The 17,752-nt window shown below is 50.4% G+C and overlaps 1 protein-coding gene across 6 annotated transcripts in view; it reads right to left on the bottom strand.

Moving 5' to 3' along the window:
• HAGH (hydroxyacylglutathione hydrolase) overlaps positions 1–17,752 on the bottom strand; it is a 710,899-nt gene that overhangs the window by 544,366 nt on the left and 148,781 nt on the right. For all 6 annotated transcript variants that reach the window (XM_085629365.1, XM_085629364.1, XM_085629362.1 and 3 more), the window contains exon 3: positions 12,921–12,985. In XM_085629365.1, coding sequence (XP_085485491.1) covers positions 12,921–12,985 — 65 coding nt within the window. The remainder of the gene's footprint in view (positions 1–12,920; positions 12,986–17,752) is intronic.

The raw sequence follows: 17,752 nt of genomic DNA, 5'->3' as shown, positions 1-17,752 counted from the left end.
ATAGTTAACACCACACTCCTTCCACATTGCAGTCAAGTATCCTGACATAAAGTTGGCACCTCTGTCAGAAATGACCTCCTTTGGAAAGCCCACTCTGGAGAATACTCCAAGCAGGGCCCTTGCCACAACAGGAGCTGTTGTGGTCCTCAGGGGAATTGCTTCTGGGTACCTGGTGGCATGGTCCACTATCACCAGTATGAATCTGTGCCCAGATGCTGTTTGTGGGTCCATTGGTCCTACAATATCTATGCCCACTCTTTCAAAGGGGACCCCCACCACAGGTAGTGGTATGAGGGGGGCCTTTGTGGTGCCGCCTGATTTGCCACTGGCTTGGCAGGTGACACAGGAGCGACAAAACTCCTTAGTATCTTCTGACATATGGGGCCAGTGAAAGTGAGGGACAAGCCTGTCCCAAGTCTTGTTCTGGCCTAAATGTCCTGCAAGGGGAATATCATGGGCCAAGGTTAGAAGGAAGCCTCTGAACTTCAGTGGTATGACCAACCTCCTGGATGCACCAGGCTTGGGGTCTCTAGCCTCTGAGTACAGTAGCCCTTCATCCCAATACACTCTATGGGTACCTTGAGCATTCCCTGCAGCCTCAGCAGCAGCCAGCTGTCTGAGGGGTTCAAGAGAGGGGCAGTCTAATTGAGCCTGCCTCAGATCTGCCCTTGAAGGTCCCCCTGTCCCAAGAAACTCAACCTGATCAGGTTCAAGTTCTTCTAGGACAGTTCCTTCAGGGCTCTCAGAATCATCCTCCTGGGAGGACTGATCCACCACCTGAGGCAGGGGGGAAGGCACAGCCTTAACCCTACTGCTCTTTCTCTTGGATTGTGACTGGTCCATAGTTTCAGGATCCAGCACTTGTTCAGTGTTGCACTTTTTGGCCTGTGACCTGGTCACAGCAAGGACATGTGCATCTATCCCCAGCATTTCTGCATGGGTCCTATACTCCACTTCAGACCAAACTGAAGTTTCAAGATCATTGCCCAGTAAACACTCTACAGGAAGGTCTGAACTAACAACAACTTTCTTGAGGCCAGTTACCCCTCCCCAGGAGAAGTTAACAATAGCCACACTATGGGAGGTAGTGGCATTGCTAGCGTTGGTCACTAGGTAATTCTCACCTAGTAGGATCTGTCCAGGGTCCACAAAAGCAGGTGTCACCATTGTGACACTAGCCCCAGTGTCCCTGTAGGCCTGAGCCATTCTTTGGTTGATAAAAGGTGTCTGTCTGTACTTGCCCAGGTTACTGGGGCCTACAGTAGAGGACAAAGCTAAGTCCCCATCACAGATCAGGACAGCCTGAGTAGGTACTCTGACTAGGCCAGAATCCTCCTCAGTTCCCAGGGTTAACCCTACTACACCCTTTTGCTGGGAACCACCACTTACAGCTGAACTAGGGGGTACAGTTGCCTTAGGGGCAATGGTGGCTGGGGGCTTATCCTTTTTGGTGCACTCACTAAACCAATGTGAGGTAGACTTACAATAGTTGCACCATGGTTTCTTTTGGCCTTCTTTCTTCTTATCCTTTTTGGAACCACCCTCCCCCTGAGCCTTTTGGGGGCCTGGTGAAGACTTCTGGTCTTTTTGTTTCTGATCATTACCCTTCTGGTCTGCCTTTTTCTGATCACCGCCCTGGTTCTGGTTTTTCTGCTTAACTCTAGTCCTGACCCATCTATCTGCCTTCTTTCCCAATTCTTGGGGAGAAGTCAGATCAGAATCAATCAGGTGTTGATGCAATAGCTGGTTTTGACAGTTGTTAAGTATTTGTTCTCTCATGATCAAATTATACAATCCTGTATAGTCCTTAACCTTACTTCCCAATAGCCAGCCTTCCAGAGCCTTAGTGGCACAATCTACAAAGTCAGTCCATTCCTGAGTCTGTGTCTTCTGGGTATCCCTGAACAACAACCTGTATTGTTCAGTGGTTAGGCCAAACCCATCAATCAGAGCACTCTTCAGGACAGTGTAATTATCTGCATCCTCATCACTAACTGTGAGGAGCTTGTCTCTTCCTTTCTCAGAGAAGGAGAGCCACAAGATAGCTGCCCACTGACTTTGGGGTACCTGCTGTACTTTGCAAGCTCTCTCCAAAGCAGTTATCCATTTGTGGATGTCATCCCCACACTTGTAGGGAGGGACAATCTTGCTCAGGTTTCTATTATCATAGTGCCTGTCTCTATCTCTAGGAATGTTGCTGCCACCAGTGGGTTCTAACCCACTTAACTTGTGTTCTCTAGCCAGAGCAAGCTTCTCTTTGGCAAGGGCAAGTTCTTCCCTCTGAATCCTCAGATTAGCCTCCCTCATTCTGGCTGCATGCTCCTTTCTCTCAGGTGAAGTCATTCCCCTGTGAGAGGAAGCATTAGAGATGTTAGAGACCTGGGAGTGGATGGATTCCCTTGAAGGGGATCTGTCCCTCCTGCTTCTCTGTGAATGTCTACTTGTGGGCCTGTATGGGGGGATCCCATGCAAACTCCCATGTAAACTTAAGTTAGCCTGGCTAAGTCTCTTTACTTGGCTCTGGCTGTCTACCTCCCCATCTGAAGCCCCATCTGACTCCTCTGTGGTGGGTAGACCCTCCTCTGTGCCTAGGGCACCTTCCTGTGATGCCCTCTGAGCATCATACTCCTCTAGGAGTTGTCTTAACTGAAGGAGGGTAGGGTTTGCACCCTGTTTTATTCCTCTGGAGGTACACAATTGTCTCATCTCCTGGAATGTTAAGGTATCATACCCAGAGGGGGTCTTTTGCAGACCTGCCCCTCCTGAGAGAGCATCTACTTGATCTCCTCCCAGAGGCATGATCTAGTGAGGGTGTGGTGTGTGCACCTACCTACACTAGTTGTATCTACTAAACCTTTCTAGTAGTTGTAGTCAGGGTGTGTTATTCCCTTCAACCTACAACTACAAAGTCCAGTAGGACTTAAGTATAATATTCTATGTTATATGTACCTAGACAATATCTGTGTGATCTTTCAATTTAGTATCTCAAGATTACAATGGTATTACAACAGCAAGCTCAGATCCCAACCGCTGCTCACCAATGTGAGAAGTTGGCCTGATGTATGATGTCACTAGTTATAGTGTACACCTTATATCAGTCCAAATACCCTTATGGTGATTGGTTGTAAAGTCAACCTTATAGACCAGCTATCCTAGTGGTAGCATGGACAAGAGCAGTCTTAGGCTAAACTCTGAATGGCATGTGAAGCCAGCTGTGATACCATATATAATCCCTTGAATACCAAATGAAAGGACACCACAACAGATATATATATAAAATAAAGTGTATTTATTCTAAGCAAACCCTCAGCACTCTTTATGAGTTTAGAGGTAAGTACAACACAGTCTTATTAATGCATACAGTAAGTCACACAGGTAAGTAATACAGTTAGGCCCTAGGGGCCACGCAAACCATATACTAAAGAAGTGGTATAAGAACCACTGTCACGGAAATAGAATAGGCCTAGGCCTAGGGAATCGCTGGGGCTACACTACACTAGCGTTAGTTAGGAAGTGGGAGGCCCACGGGATTCGTGTGCAGAGTGGAAACACTCACGCGTAATGCGTAAAAGTCAATAGTAATGTTACAGTTTAGAAATAGATAGATTTAGGACACTTCCGGAGTAGCTAGGAAGTTGAGACTTGAAAACTAGACACTAGGATAGTCACTATCCTGATGAGCACCGGAGTACCCAAGTTACCTAGCTCACAGGCTGCGGGTGCATAGGGGTGAAGATGCGTCGTTTTCGTCGTCGACTCCTATGGATGCCTGAAGAAAGATGCTGACAGGCAGTCAGGAGAGAGTGTCCGGTGGATCCCAAGCCTGGGATCAAGAAGAGAAGAAACCTGCAAGCAGAGGGGACAGAGTCAAGGTCACTAGCCAGTGACCACGTGGGACCAGGAAGGAACCAGGCGATGTCGTGAAGAGTTGCAGGTGAAGGTGAAGCTTGTCGCTGCAGCCAGGAGGACCAGGAAGCGTCGAGGACGACCAGGACCAGGAGGCGAGCTGTCCCACGAAGGCTCTTGCTGTCGGCGGCGTCGAAGTTGGACTAGGACTCACCAAGCCTTGGCAAGCGGAACCCACGAAGAACAAAGGACTTGCTTCTGGTGCAGACCAGGAAGGTCTGGGGTGCTTCTTCTTTGCAGAGAAGCGGGAGCCAGCCTGGAGGAGCCAAACCAGCGCAGAAGATTTCAGGGAGCGTCGTCACAAAGGCCACTAGCCAGCGGGCAAGCAACCGGACAGACGCGGCAAGCAGGAAAATGCTGAAGGGCCCCACGCAGGACTCGTGGAGTGTGGGGGGCTGGTCTTCGGTGCAGATGGTGCTTGGGGTTGGGGCTTCTCAATCCCTGGTGCACAACTTCGAGGGTACCTCAGAAGCTGCGCTGTAAGTTACTAGCCACTTTTCCCAGGTAGCCGGTCCCACGTCGCTCGTCGCCTCCACGGATCTCAGCTCTGCTGCAGATGTGGATGAGGGTCGGAGAAGTCTGGAAATCAAGGCTCTGGTCGGGCTCTGCAGTCGGTTCCTCGTCGAACGTTTCACAAAGCAAAGGGTAGTCTCTTGATGGTGCCTGTTTGCACAGGGTAGCCACTCCTTGGCTACAAGGGAGATTCTTCAGTCTTCTTCTTTCGTCGAATGTCGAAGGTCCAGAGTTTCTGTTCAGTTTTGCAGGTTCAGGATAATCTAAAGTCTTGAGGCCCAACTCCCACTCTTATACTAATCTGGGGGGCTGGGATACCTGCTAGGTCACGCCTTATGGGTGGGACCTGGGAGGGGGTGGTTACACCCACTTCCCTTTGTCCAGTTTCGCGCCAGAGCTGGGGCTGGAGTGCCCCAGCGCCGGTTTGAACTGGACTATGCAAGGAACACCTTGTGTGCCCCAGGCATGTCTCATTCCTTTCAGCCCACCCTGCCCCAATACACTAAAGGCTGTCTGGGGAGGTGCTAGCACCTCCCCAAGCAGGAAACCTATTGTCCAGGCCTCCCTGGCTGGGATCACTCCCAGCTGCAGGAGGTCAGACTTGTGTTGTGGCAGCAGCATCCATTTTGTGATGCTGAGGCTTTGGTCAGAGGCTAACAGTTGAAGTATGATTTTAACATGTCTTTCCCTCTAGAAGGGGGGAATAATATTCTCATGTCCAGAAATGGCATGGGGGTATTATTCCCGAGTGTTAGACACCTTACACGACATGTTTTGATAAAGCCAAACCATAGTTACCATAACCGTCTAAGATTATAAGGTACTTTAAGAGTATATGGTAGGCTATATCATAGAACAGCTATAAGGACATGGTTCCGAAAGCTGCAGACAGGCTCAGCTCATGCTAGAGCACCATCTCACATGTTACCAAGCACTCTGCCTCCAGGATTGTCAAGGCCTGCCATAGGAGTGACTGATAGGTACACATGTGTCTATATGTAAGTTAGGTATAGGAATACTACACCTAAGCAAGGGGTGATTACACGACCTTGCCCCAGCTGAGTGATCAGCCAGTTGTGTCAAAATGGAAGGCCAGGCCAGGGGTGGCACAATACATGCTGCAGCCCCTGGTAGGCCTAGGGTACACCTATGCCCTGGGTACCTAGGGTACACTGTACAGGGGCCAATAAGGTGATCCTATCCAAATGGGTTATGCACCTAAAGTACATAGTAGTAATTTAGAGAGAGAACAGCAGGGCTGTGGGTCTGATTAGCAGGCCCACAGCCACATCTAAGTCGAAAACCAGTAAAGCAAAAGCAAAAAGTGGGGGTGAACATAGAAAGCAGACCCTACTCTCCTACAACTACCACCAACACGCATCTACAACCACTTCGGGAGGGAAGCAAGGAGCCAATAATATCCATCCGTACTCGTGTGAATGGCTCATCGATAATGGGCAGAGGCAGTAAGGGAACTTTAGGGGGCAAGGATCTGCTGTTTTTTTGGCATATCGGGCACTCCTTACAGTACAGACGGATTTGCCGGTATATGCCTGGCCAAAAGAATCTTTCTAGAATAGCTTTTTCCATCTTTTCCTCCCTGAAATGTCCCCCTAGAAGATGGCTATGCGCAAGAAACTTCACTTTCTCATGGTAGGATTGGGATACTAGTAGCTGAAGAGGCTGGCCCTTTCGCCCCCTTCTATACACCAACCCTCCCTTGGTAATGAACCGGGGACTTACTTGGTCAGGGTTTTCAGCAGCGGTGGCTCAGTTCCATGCTTCTCTCAAGGTGGGGTCTTTCCTCTGGGCTGCAAAGAATCCCCTATCATATTGCCAGAGGGGTTCTTCTCTTGCCTGTGTTAAGGCAATCCTAGTCCAATTTCTCCTTTCTCTTTTCTTTTGTTTCCCGCTCTTCGGGATTTTCACGGGGGGCAGGAGAGGTATGGTTCTTGAGAAAAGGGAGCGGTTTGGCACCAGTCATCATGGTCACTGCCCGTTTCCGGCACCAGTGTGGACAGGTACGGATAATCGGATCCCAGGACCAATGGCTCTGATAGGCGGGGCACCAACCCCACCTCCAGAGAAACTGTTTTGAAGGAGGGTCCATGCTGCACCTGCACACCGGTGGTAGGATACAGTTTGTTGTCGCCATGTACGCATTGGATGTTTACTACTCCTGTGGTTTGGGTGACACCCCCGCCCCCCCCCGAAATAGCAGAAGGCTGCATCACGCTCTGGAGGCAGCCAGTATCCATCAGAGCTTGTCTATTCTCCCCATTCACCCTTACAGTCCGATGATAAAGGGGTTTCTTGCCCATGGGGTTACAGTAATATGAGCAGGTGAGCCAAACTTCCATAGGTTCCTCCTTTTGGGGGCACACCCTTCCAATGTGACCAAATGCACCACAGGTAAAACACTGGGGTCCTGGGTGCGGCGGGGGTCGGATGGGAGCAGGTACAGGGTGGGGCACTAAAGTCATTGTGTCTTGTCGGCGAGGCAGAGGGGGTTTGTTTGCTCTGGGAGGGCCACCACCTGACTGTTTCCAGTGATGTTCTTCCCTGCCCCGTTGGAGCTCCTGGGCTCGGTTAAAGGCACTAGCAATTTCCACTGCCTGTTCTAATGTCAATTGGACGTGTTGCCTCACCCATTTTTGTACTGGAGGATACAAGGAGGACAGGAATTGTTCCAGGTAGACTTGTTCCATAATATCCTCTTTGGAGGACGTTAAGGGTTTTAACCACTGATCTGCCAGATCTCAAACACGATAGGAGAGTGCTCGCTGTGTTTCTTGGGGACCCTCCTTCACTTGCCCTAGGCGGATCCGGTACGTTTCTTCATTTATACCGAGCCTTTCCAGGATATCCTTCTTTACGTCCTCATAGGGTGTGAGGCCAAGGGGATTCGCTGCTTGGTAAGCTGCTTACATGTCACCTGATAACAAGGGACCCAAGTATTGCCCCCACTTGTCATTGGATCATCCTGCTGCCCTTGCCATTCTCTCAAAATTAGAGGAAAAAGAAGTCGGGGGCCACCCCGCTAACACATTTTTGTAGAACAATGGATGGCAAGGTGGTATAGCCTCTCTGTTGGCCCAGAGTGTCGGCCAATCGTCCAATCGCTGTTTCCTGTGTCTGGCTTTGTTCCGACAGGGTTTTGTGAAGCCTCTCCCGGTCCTCTTCGGTGACTGCAGGGAACATTTCCATCACCCGTCCCAATCGTTCTTGCCCCTCTGCCATCTTCTGCATTGCGGCCTCCATCTTTCCGGACCCACTTCCCACACCAGGTGTGAGAGGGACGGGCGGAAGAAGAAACGAGGAGGCTGAAGTCCGGGCTCAATGATAATAGGATTTTCTTGGGGACAGAGTCAGCATATGTGGAAAATAAGTCCTCTTCTCCTCTGTGTGGCTGGGGCTGAAGTCCTCTACCGCTCTGGTTTGCTTTTCTTCAGTGGATATCCCAGGAGGCTCACGAAGGAGAGAGAGTGAAAACAGAAAGAGGCGGTAAGTTATTCCAGTCGTTTATGCGACTGTCAGGATAGAACCCTTCACCATTCCTAACATGGCGATATTTGTGCAGACTCCAAAAGAGAAGGAAAGAAAATACAAGGTCCTTGGACCTTTCTACAGGATGTCCAAAGCACCAGAACTACTTTGAACAGAGCGGACAGGTGCCGGGTTTTTACTAACGGAAGTGCTTTTAGGGCCGAGGTGGGGTTTGGGATAAGGAGTGAGTGGTCAGTGGCTGTCCAGGTAAGTGGTGAGGATACGGAGTATGTACAGTGCTATACAAGTGATGCAACCCTTTTCCCCGATTCCCTCCCTTCACTCCCTCCCGAGTCACGTACTGTGTCAGCCGCAACTCTTCTGAGTTGTGGCGGCTCACTAGCGTCCTCCGGGGGTGTCTACCACTCCTCCGTCCTCATCTGGGTCTCGAGGGTCGAGGCTTCCCGTGGTCTCCTTCTCGCCTGTCGAGGTGTTCCTCTCCAAAACAGATTCCCGTAGCACGCGTCTTCGTTCTCCTCTGGGATCAGCGCTCCTTCCTGATTCTCGGGAGCCTCTTTTTGTGGCCGAGGCCCGCCTCTCCTTGTCCCCATTGGCCGGGGCCTCCCAGCTGGGCAACAGGTCCCTGTGCTCAAGAGGTAGCAGGCAGAATTAACTCTTGCTTTCTCGGCCTTGTCGGACTAGCGGCAGTTTGTACAGCGTCCGGAGGACAGGAAGGTAGGGGTTGTATACTGAAATCCCCAACGGCCCTCTCACACTGAGACATCGGAATCATAACCTGAATATCCTGGACTAGCTGCTCGGGAGGATAGGCCCGAAACTGCACTATATCCAGAACTGCCCCAATAAAAAGGAGCGTCCAAGAGTCAGGTCGGACTTCGGCACGTTTATAGAGAACCCCAGCGAATGCAGGAAGTCCGCCGTAGTCAGAAGGTGGGAAACGACTGCCTGGGGCTTGGACGCCTTCAACAGCCAGTCGTTGAGGTCGGGGAAGACTGACAACCCTAACCGGCGCAGATGAGCTGCAACCACCGCCATCCCCTTGGTGAACACCCAAGGGGCACTCGTAAGCCTGAAGGGGAGCACGATAAACTGGAAGTGCTCGCGGCCTACCTTGAAATACCAAGAAAAAAATGAAATATCAGCATTTGTAAAGCGCACAGCTACTTCCGCAGAGGTGTCCCGGCGCATGGGGCCATCTGGAAGATTAAGCAAGCTATTGCCCGGAGTCACAAGGTGCTGGGCTAACCTGCCACCAGCAATCGAACCGTGAGCCCCCGTGTTCCAGAGTCAGCCACCCTGGCCGCTGCACCACACCTCTTCCCTTGAACCGCAGGTAACGCCTGTTGCCTGGCAGGATGCAGATGTGAAAATACGCATCATGTAGATCCAACGCATTCAATCTTCTTGGTCTAGGGCAGCCAAGACCTGAGCCAGAGTGAGCATCTTGAATTTCTCCTTCTTGAGGAAGAGATTGACGTTCCGTTTGTTCTTCTTCGGAATCAGAAAGTAGTGGGAATAACAGCCACTGTCTACTTCTGAAACTGGGACCCTTTCTATAGCTCCCTTGACCAAGACAGCTGTAACTTCCTCTTGGTGCAAGCTTAAATGATCCTCCTTCAGCCGTTCCTAATTTGGCAGAATGAGAGGAGGAAAGAGAGGAAAGGCAGAGAATAGCCCTCCAGGACGATCTGCAAGACCCACTTGTCAGATGTTATGGATCTCCAGTGGGGGAGATGATTATGAATTCTCCCACCAACTGGAGTTGTGTGGTCCTGCAGAGTCAGCCTAGAATTGCTTGGAGCCTACGGCTGTTGTGGGCAGTGAGACCGACGATTTCTGGCCTCCATTCCTGGATCGGAATGCACCGCATCCACCTCTTTCCACAGCTTGGGCAGTCTGTGAAGGATGGTGGCTAGGACAGGGCTGATGCTGCTGGAAACCCTTTTCGTTGCTACGTAAGGGGTGAAAGGAAGACTGCCACGAGGAGTTGAGAAGAGGCCCAAGGATCTGGCTGTAGCTCGAGAGTCCATTAACCTGACCAGGGTTGAGGCTGCCTCTTCCCCAAAAAGACGGGTTACATCAAAGGGTATGTCAATCAGATTGGCTTGGACATCGCCAGAGAAGCCAGTTGTTCTAACCCAGACGTGTCGCCTCAATGCCACTGTCCTTGAATTTGATCTGCCCAGCGAATCCTGTGTATCAAGGCCATACCGTATGGTGAATATTGCTGCATCTCTCCCATCCTTGACTGCTTGGGAGAGCACAGCCCAGGCCTCCTCTGGGACCTGTGGCAGCACTTGCGCAAATGCCTCCCAAAGGTAATGGAAGAAAAGGCCCAATAAGCATGCGGTATTCACCGACCGCATAGCCAGGCTGGAGGAAAAAACACTTCTTTCCAAATGAGTCCACCCTCTTCAATTTCCTATCAGGAGGGGCGGAAGGAAACACGCCGTGGGACGTGGAGGCTTGCACCACCAAACTTTCTGGGGTAGAGTTTTGGCTGAAGAACTTTGCACGCCGGTATCGCCCGGCTTCGGCAACCCAATCATCCTATTCACAGGAGCCCCTGAGCTAGGCTTGGACCATGTGCCTAGAAGGACGTCCTTAAGTGCCTCATTAAAGGGCAAAAGGGATTCAGAAGATAGCCCCTAGTTGAAGCACCTCAGTCAGGAGATTAGTCCTGATCTGCACTGAGGGCAGTTCCAGTCCAAGGACCTCAGCAGCCCTCTTTACCACCATGGCATAGGATGCCCCCTCAACCGTAGCCACTGTTGGCGGAAAGTGTCCAGTCCACTGGCCTCCCCAAGTTCCCCATACCAGTCCAAGTTCTCCACAGGAATGAGGATGGGCCTGGCATCGCCAATGGGCACTGTTGGCACCAACTCTGGGTCCGATGCAGACGTCGACCCACTTCTGGGATTGGATCCTTGAGGCCCCACTGGCGACGTGGCCGGAGCGACGGCGTCCAACCCGATTGTGCCCCTTCTGACTCCAGTGGGGCCCAAGGGCTCACCAGCGGGGTCGTTCCGCTCAAATATGAGGCACATGGCCTCGAACAAATATTTTATTTGAGTGGGAGTTGCTCGAGCTCTGCAGAACCGTGCCTAGAGCGTTGGTGCTCCTTACCTTTGTTATGTTAAAATGTTATGTTAAAAGTATTTATTAAGCGCACGTACACCAAGCGGTTTCATGGCGCTGAGAGTAAAGGGGATGCTGCATCGACGGGACCGTTAGCTTACTCATATGCCTGGGAAAACATCCAGGTCTTGAGCTGTTTCCTAAACTGTGTATAGGGGGTCAGGGACCTCAATTTTGCAGGAAGCAAGTTCCAGAATTGTGGGGCCAAGACCGCAAATCTGAGCTCCCCATGCTTTTTGCTTTTAAATGAGGGAGCAGTCAACAGGTTTAGATTGGAAGAGCGCAATTCCCGGGAAGGGATATATTTTCTTCGATCGGGACTGGGACCTCTGTTGAGTCTTGCTGGACGGTGTCGACTGCCAGGCCTGGAGGAGTTTCATTGCTCACTTCCTCAAGGCCTTCAGAGCCATGGCCCGGCAGTCCAAGCATGACTTTGAATCGTGGTCGCGCTAGAGACACCAGTGACAGACGAGGTGGGGATCGATGACCGACATCATGCGATGGCAGGCACCGAACGGCTTGAAACCTGTCTCCCTCGGAAACCTCCCTTGCACATGAAGTGGAAAAAGTTTCGAATTCGACAGAAATGGAGAAAAAACCTGTCAAAAAGCAGCAAAGGGGTAGCTCTTTCCGGATCGGCGCTTAACTGGCGGGGAAAGAAAAGAAGTGATGTCCACGCATCTGGGTGGCGCCTGTATAGGCACTGCAACGTCATAACTGACACGGAGCAGAATGGAACCACCCGACGCCACACGCAAGGGTTATTGCTGAGCAAACGTTTCCGGATCCAGCTTATGCCTGGGAAATTCAAAGGTAAGAAATCTGCAACTAGAAGTCTCCCATCAGATATTATTTTTCCTAAGGGTATTTAATGACTGGAGCAAGTCATATTTCCAGGCTTACTTAATCAGATTTTTAACACTGGTTGTGTCATTTTCATTAATATATGTTCTTGATTTTTTTCAACTATATTGAATGGTTTTCTTTAATTTATGGTTGTCTGGTACAGGTTGCAACAATTTCTGCTTTCTCTAGGCATAATCCTGCTGCTTGTGCCAGTTTTTCAGCAGTTTTATCAGTGTACTGTGCTGTAACCTAGCAAGACATTGTCTTATTAAGTTGGTAGGGCACTCTCCTCCCTCTCCCTTCAAACAAATAATTTATTTTCTCAAAGTAGGATTAAGGGACAGAGTTAGGGTTAGGTTAACATTTGGGTTTAATTTAATGTTAGAGTATGGTATGGTGTAAGTAAGGGAATGTATTATGATTTGGAGTCAGGAGCAAGGATCAGTGTAACGATTTGGTTAAGGGATAGGGCTAAATTAGATTAGTTTTAGGAATTGGGTTAAGGGTGGAATTAATAGTGAAAGAAGAGACGGGTGGCAGAAGCAAAGGTACAGGAGTATCCTCCCTCCCACAAAATAGCAGAGATATTATTAGCTCAGGGATAAGAGGTTAGTGTTAAAAAGGGATTAATCGGACAGATGAAGAGAGGAATCACAAATGTAAGTAGTAAGAATTCAACATTTTTACTTCTATCGTTTTGTCTATAGACATAAATGTTTGGCACCATTGTTTACCTATCGTTTTTTGCAAGCTCCTTTATTGCATGCAATAAAATCCACGAAAGAATCAGTATGAAAAGTTCTCTCTACTAATCTATGCCTTTGATGGATGACTAGCTGCCAGGTGTTCCCCTCCAGATTTAGTACTACCTTCACAAATTACAGAATGTTCTGTTCATACAAAACTCTAAATCAGGTCCTGGAATCATAGATAGCGTGGGCTGAGGTGTAATTTCTAGAGACCAAAAAACAAATCAGGGAAAAATAAAATCAGTTGAGATTAATATTTACCAGTGGTGATGTGTAGTAAGAACTGTAGTCAGTTTGACGCCATGCTTTTTGACTGCATCCACAACCTGTAAGAAAAAATAAGAGCTAGCTGAGCGAGACAGTAACTTATCCATATAACAATATGGTTAGCAGTGGTTGGCTAAATTAATTGTAGAGCAGGGTAAAATCGAACAAATGACAAAATTAAAGCATGCAAGAAACTTAAACAAGCATTTGCAATGCAATAGGTCTCGCCTTTGCATAAGTTTGAGCTATTATTTATGTGTTTTGAAAACCTGCAAGCGGTGCGTAAACACACACTTTGACTTCTAGTCGTTGCTTACGAGAAGCAAGGCTGGCAGTAACTGCGCCTCTTTTCCTGCCAGCCTTGCTTCTCGTAATCAAAGACTATAAGTGCAAAGTGTGTGTTTACGCACCGCTTGCAGATTTTCAAAACACATAATTAAAGTAGAGAGTAGTAGAGAGTGAGTAGTAGTGAGTAGTCGAGAGTGAGTAGTCGAGAGTGAGTAGTAGAGAGCGAGTAGTCGAGAGGGAGTAGTCGAGAGGGAGTAGTCGAGAGGGAGTAGTCGAGAGCGCCAGCTACGGACGGGGCTACACAGGGAGCGGGCCGCCTCGCCGTACTGGGTAGAAATCCCATGTGCTAAGGGCTCATCTCCAGGTCTTATATCGCCCGATCCTACCCCCGCTCCCCCATTCCATGCGCTAAGGTACCGCACGACGTGGTCAACATTGGTAGTGCGGCATGTCTCAGTGCAGGAAGGATCACTGTGGAACCCTTTAACTCTTGTGAAAATAAGCGTTAGAACATTTTCTCAAAACTCAGATCGTAACTTCAACCTCTTCTGATGGGTCCATTCGGCAAGGAAGTTTCGTCACTGCAAAAGAGACACACGCGGGCCCCAATGTGGGGACCCTCAAAGCGTTCTGGGACCGTGGGGCTGCGGTCCCCTAGAGCTCCACATACAATTAAACTGAAGCATGCATGCAATTAACTCCGCGGTGCAAACTAGCCATTCACTGCTTCTGCATCACCAAGTTTCCATAGTGTCTTGTTTTTCATTTAGATGCTTTCGCTCCGTATAGATAACTTTTTTATTTTCCTGGCGAAAAAGAGGGCTGCATATCTCGCATTGTGCAAGAAGGCACAAGTTCTTGTGAGGGGGGTGCCTTGAGGTGCAGGTTCTCCCAAGTCCGGAATGAGGCAGTTCGGAAACTTCTGGACAACTAATGCAGGCCAGCCCTACTCTGCCGAGCCAAGGGACAGGCAGAGGCCTTGATTGTGCGCGAGATTTGCAAAACTTTGCCTTAAATTCAAGTTTTCTTTTACCCTGGGTGGAATCACGTATTGAAAGCCAAGGAAACACCTAAAACAGCATATCGTAACACTCGGCGCGCACGGGGGACGTGTGATAGTACTGTGCGTGTAGGTTCATGTCCCCCAAACCTGCCTGCAGTCAGGGTGGGTTCCCGAACCTATAAGTTGAAGGGGCACTTCCATGCCCCTGACTCCGGCATTCTAACTCGATAACCGGCCGTGTCTTCACCCGGCCTTAACTTGCCCCCTTCTCGCTCCTAAGTTCACAGAATAGGAACACCCCCCACCTTTGCACAGACTGATCCTTGGGGACTGATACCAACGCTTCAAAATTGCAACACGTGGAGAAGCAGCGAGTTTTACAAACAAACAATCTGTTTCACGCCTCCCCGCTTAGCATCTTCAAAGGCACGTTAGGGGCACCGGCAGCTACGGCCCCACGTGAGTCAAACAAAACGAAAATCCACAAAAAGTACAAGCCCGAATAATTATTCTCACCCCATGTCCGGCAACCACCGCAAGCCTTACCACTCAAGAAGAAAATGCCATCCCCCAAAAGATAGTGTGCTCCGGACACAGGGGAGGAAGCACAATGTGTGACACTGAGTCCCCCCCGGGGCTCCTAACTTCAACAAAAGGCTGCCTCCCAATCGGCCCCCACTCACCGGGCCTCGGGAAAGCGTTGTATCTGGCTTCCGTTAAGGTTTATCACCGCGCCATCTGTAGAGCCCGCGCGGCGTTCTACTCGGTAGAATTCCGCAACAGTACTAACCCGTCTAAATCTATATTTAAGGCCCTCAAAGATCTTTTGGCAAAAAGAATCTCCTCCCCGGCAACGGCTTCTACCTCTCACTGTGAGGCTTTGGCATCCTTCTTTTTGGAGAAAGTGCAGGGCATCTACCGGGCTTTTTCCTGTACGGGACCACCATCGGGGACCCTGGATATTATCCCGGGCCTCCCCACTATGGACTCTTTTCCCCTGCTTCTACCTGAGGGATTTGATAGGTTGGCCCAGAAAATTAAATCTGGATCACCTTTGGATCCATTTAGACCTGCCCTCTTCAAGGACCAGTCTTTTGTGGGACACCCCATGGTGTGCTCCCTGATTAACATCTCGCTGGCTACGGGCACAGATCCAGCTAAATGGAAGCGGGCAGTGGTTTCTCCTATCCTGAAGAAACCCTCATTGGATCCTCTAAAACCGGAGAGCTACTGGCCCATTTCCTTGCTCCCTTGGCCGGCAAAAGTTGTGGAGGCCCACGTCAACCAGGCTCTTTCTGACCATCTTACCCGAGCCAACATTCTGGATGCTACCCAGAATGGGTTCCGTGCTGAGCATAGCACGGAGACAGCCCTTCTCGCCATGGCCGAACACCTGCGTATGGTGCTGGATGTGGGACAGACGGCGGCGCTAGTATTATTAGACCTGAGCGCCGCCTTCGATACTGTTTCACACCGCATCCTTCTGCAGCACCTGGAGGAGATAGGCATTGGTGGGCTCGCCCTACAGTGGTTCCGTTCCTTTCTCGACGACCGCTTCTTCTGCGTTGCCATACCACCGTACCAGTCCAAATTCCATCCTCTGGGCCTGGGGGTGCCGCAGGGATCCTCGCTGAGTCCCACGTTATTCAACCTTTACGTGAGACCGCTGGCTGATGTCGTCAAGCAGTGGGGCATGACTATGGTCTCTTATGCTGACGACACTCAGCTAGCGGTTACTATCAGCGGGGATGTTGAGCAGGATGCCCCTAGGTTCCAGAGTGGACTGAGGGCGGTGGCGAGCTGGATGAATGCCAACTGTCTCCAGCTCAACGCTAAGAAGACTGAGGTTATGGTTGTCGGGAAGGGGAAGGAGCTCTGGGGGGACAGATGGTTGCCACCGGAGCTTGGACCGTCTCCAATTCCGGTAACGGAGTTGAGAAATTTGGGAGTGTGGTTGGAGCCCACTCTTAGCTTCGTGGGGCACTCTAAGAAAACCGCGGCCTGCTGTTTTGGGGTCCTTCGGGGCTTAAGACCTGTCCTGAAGTTTTTTGACCCCCCTACCAGGCAGCTGGTGGTTCAGGCAACAGTAATATCTCATCTGGATTATGCCAGCTCTCTCCTGGTAGGGGCAAACCAGGCAGAAATCATCCGTCTCCAACGTGTCCAAAACGCCGCAGCTAGAGCCATAGTGGGCTTGCCCAGGACCTGCTCTGTTTCTAGTACCCTTCGATCTTTGCATTGGCTGCCGGTTAAAACAAGAATTCATTTTAAAGTTTTATGTCTGGCTTTTAAGATCTTGAAGGGATCAGCCCCCCAGATCCTCTCGAATCTCTTGTCCGGTTATGTTCCAACCCGCTCTTTGAGATCATTGGGCCAAGCGCTCGCTGTGGTCCCGAGGTTTAAGCTCAGCCGAGTTGGTGGCCGGTCCTTCCGGGTAAAAGCAGCAGTGCTTTGGAACTCTCTTCTGATTGAGATTCGCTTGATGGAAGACCTTCTTTTGTTCCGTAAAGCTATAAAAACCTTCCTGTTTTAATTTCTCCCCTTTTTCAGTTGCGCCCTTTCTTTTTCTTCTTTTTCTCTGTTTCTATGTTCAGTGTTAGCTATGTTTACCTTGTCATGCGCCAGGACGCCCCTTAGCTGGGGCAGCTGTGCGCACTACAAATGTTCCTAACATAACATAATATAACATAACTTCCTCTAATGAGCTCGGCTGCTCTCTGAGGACTGGCCAGAACGACGCGTGTCTCTCTCTTCATCCCGGGAGCCCAGCGCTGCCATCGGCGGCCTCGGCTGCCTCTGCTGCACTTCCCGGTCTCCTCTGATGCGGCACCTCATCAACCGGGGCTCCGTCCTCCTCACAGGAGCCCCGCCTGGATTCTTCTTTGGGTTGCCAGTGCGGGGTGGGCTCCCGCCTGGCTTCAGCAACATCCGGTTCTCCCCCAACTTACGGGAGGCCCGGTTACTTCCTGCTTCCGTCGCAAGGCCCTGCCCACCTCCAGGCGGTACTGTGCCTCACTTCCGGGCCGCGGCGGTGATTCCAGGCAATATTTAGAATGCGGGGTGGGTACCCGCAAGTGAAAAATAACGCAAAGGCGGCAATATCGCGGGGTGGGCACCCGCTTCTCAATTAAAGCCGCAAAGCGAGGTGGGCACCCACATTTTTAAATAAACAATGCAGCAATGAGGGGTAGTCTCCCTTTCAATTTAAAAAAGAAAACGCGGTAGGCACCCGCTAGGGAACAATTAAATGCTCGATGCGGGGGAATCCCTATGCCAGGGATTCCCTCCATGATGATCGCAGCTCCAGGCTGCCAGGACTGTCTGGCTTGCACAGCCTGCACTTCTGCTGGGCCAATCCCAGCGCGGCTCGAAGTGACATAGGACCTCACAGCCGATGAAGCTCCCGGCGGTGATCTCTTGTCTTTATAGGGCCATATGTTGCAACACATGGCCCCATAAAGATAAGAAAACGTTTGCGACGAACGCAAAGCAGGCGAGGCCGTCCAAATGGGACGGCCGAAAAAGCCGAACAAAA

The sequence above is a fragment of the Triturus cristatus genome, chromosome 10 (genome assembly GCF_964204655.1).
Source record: "Triturus cristatus chromosome 10, aTriCri1.1, whole genome shotgun sequence".
NCBI lineage: Eukaryota > Metazoa > Chordata > Amphibia > Caudata > Salamandridae > Triturus > Triturus cristatus.
This window is presented reverse-complemented; position numbering and strand designations above follow the sequence as displayed.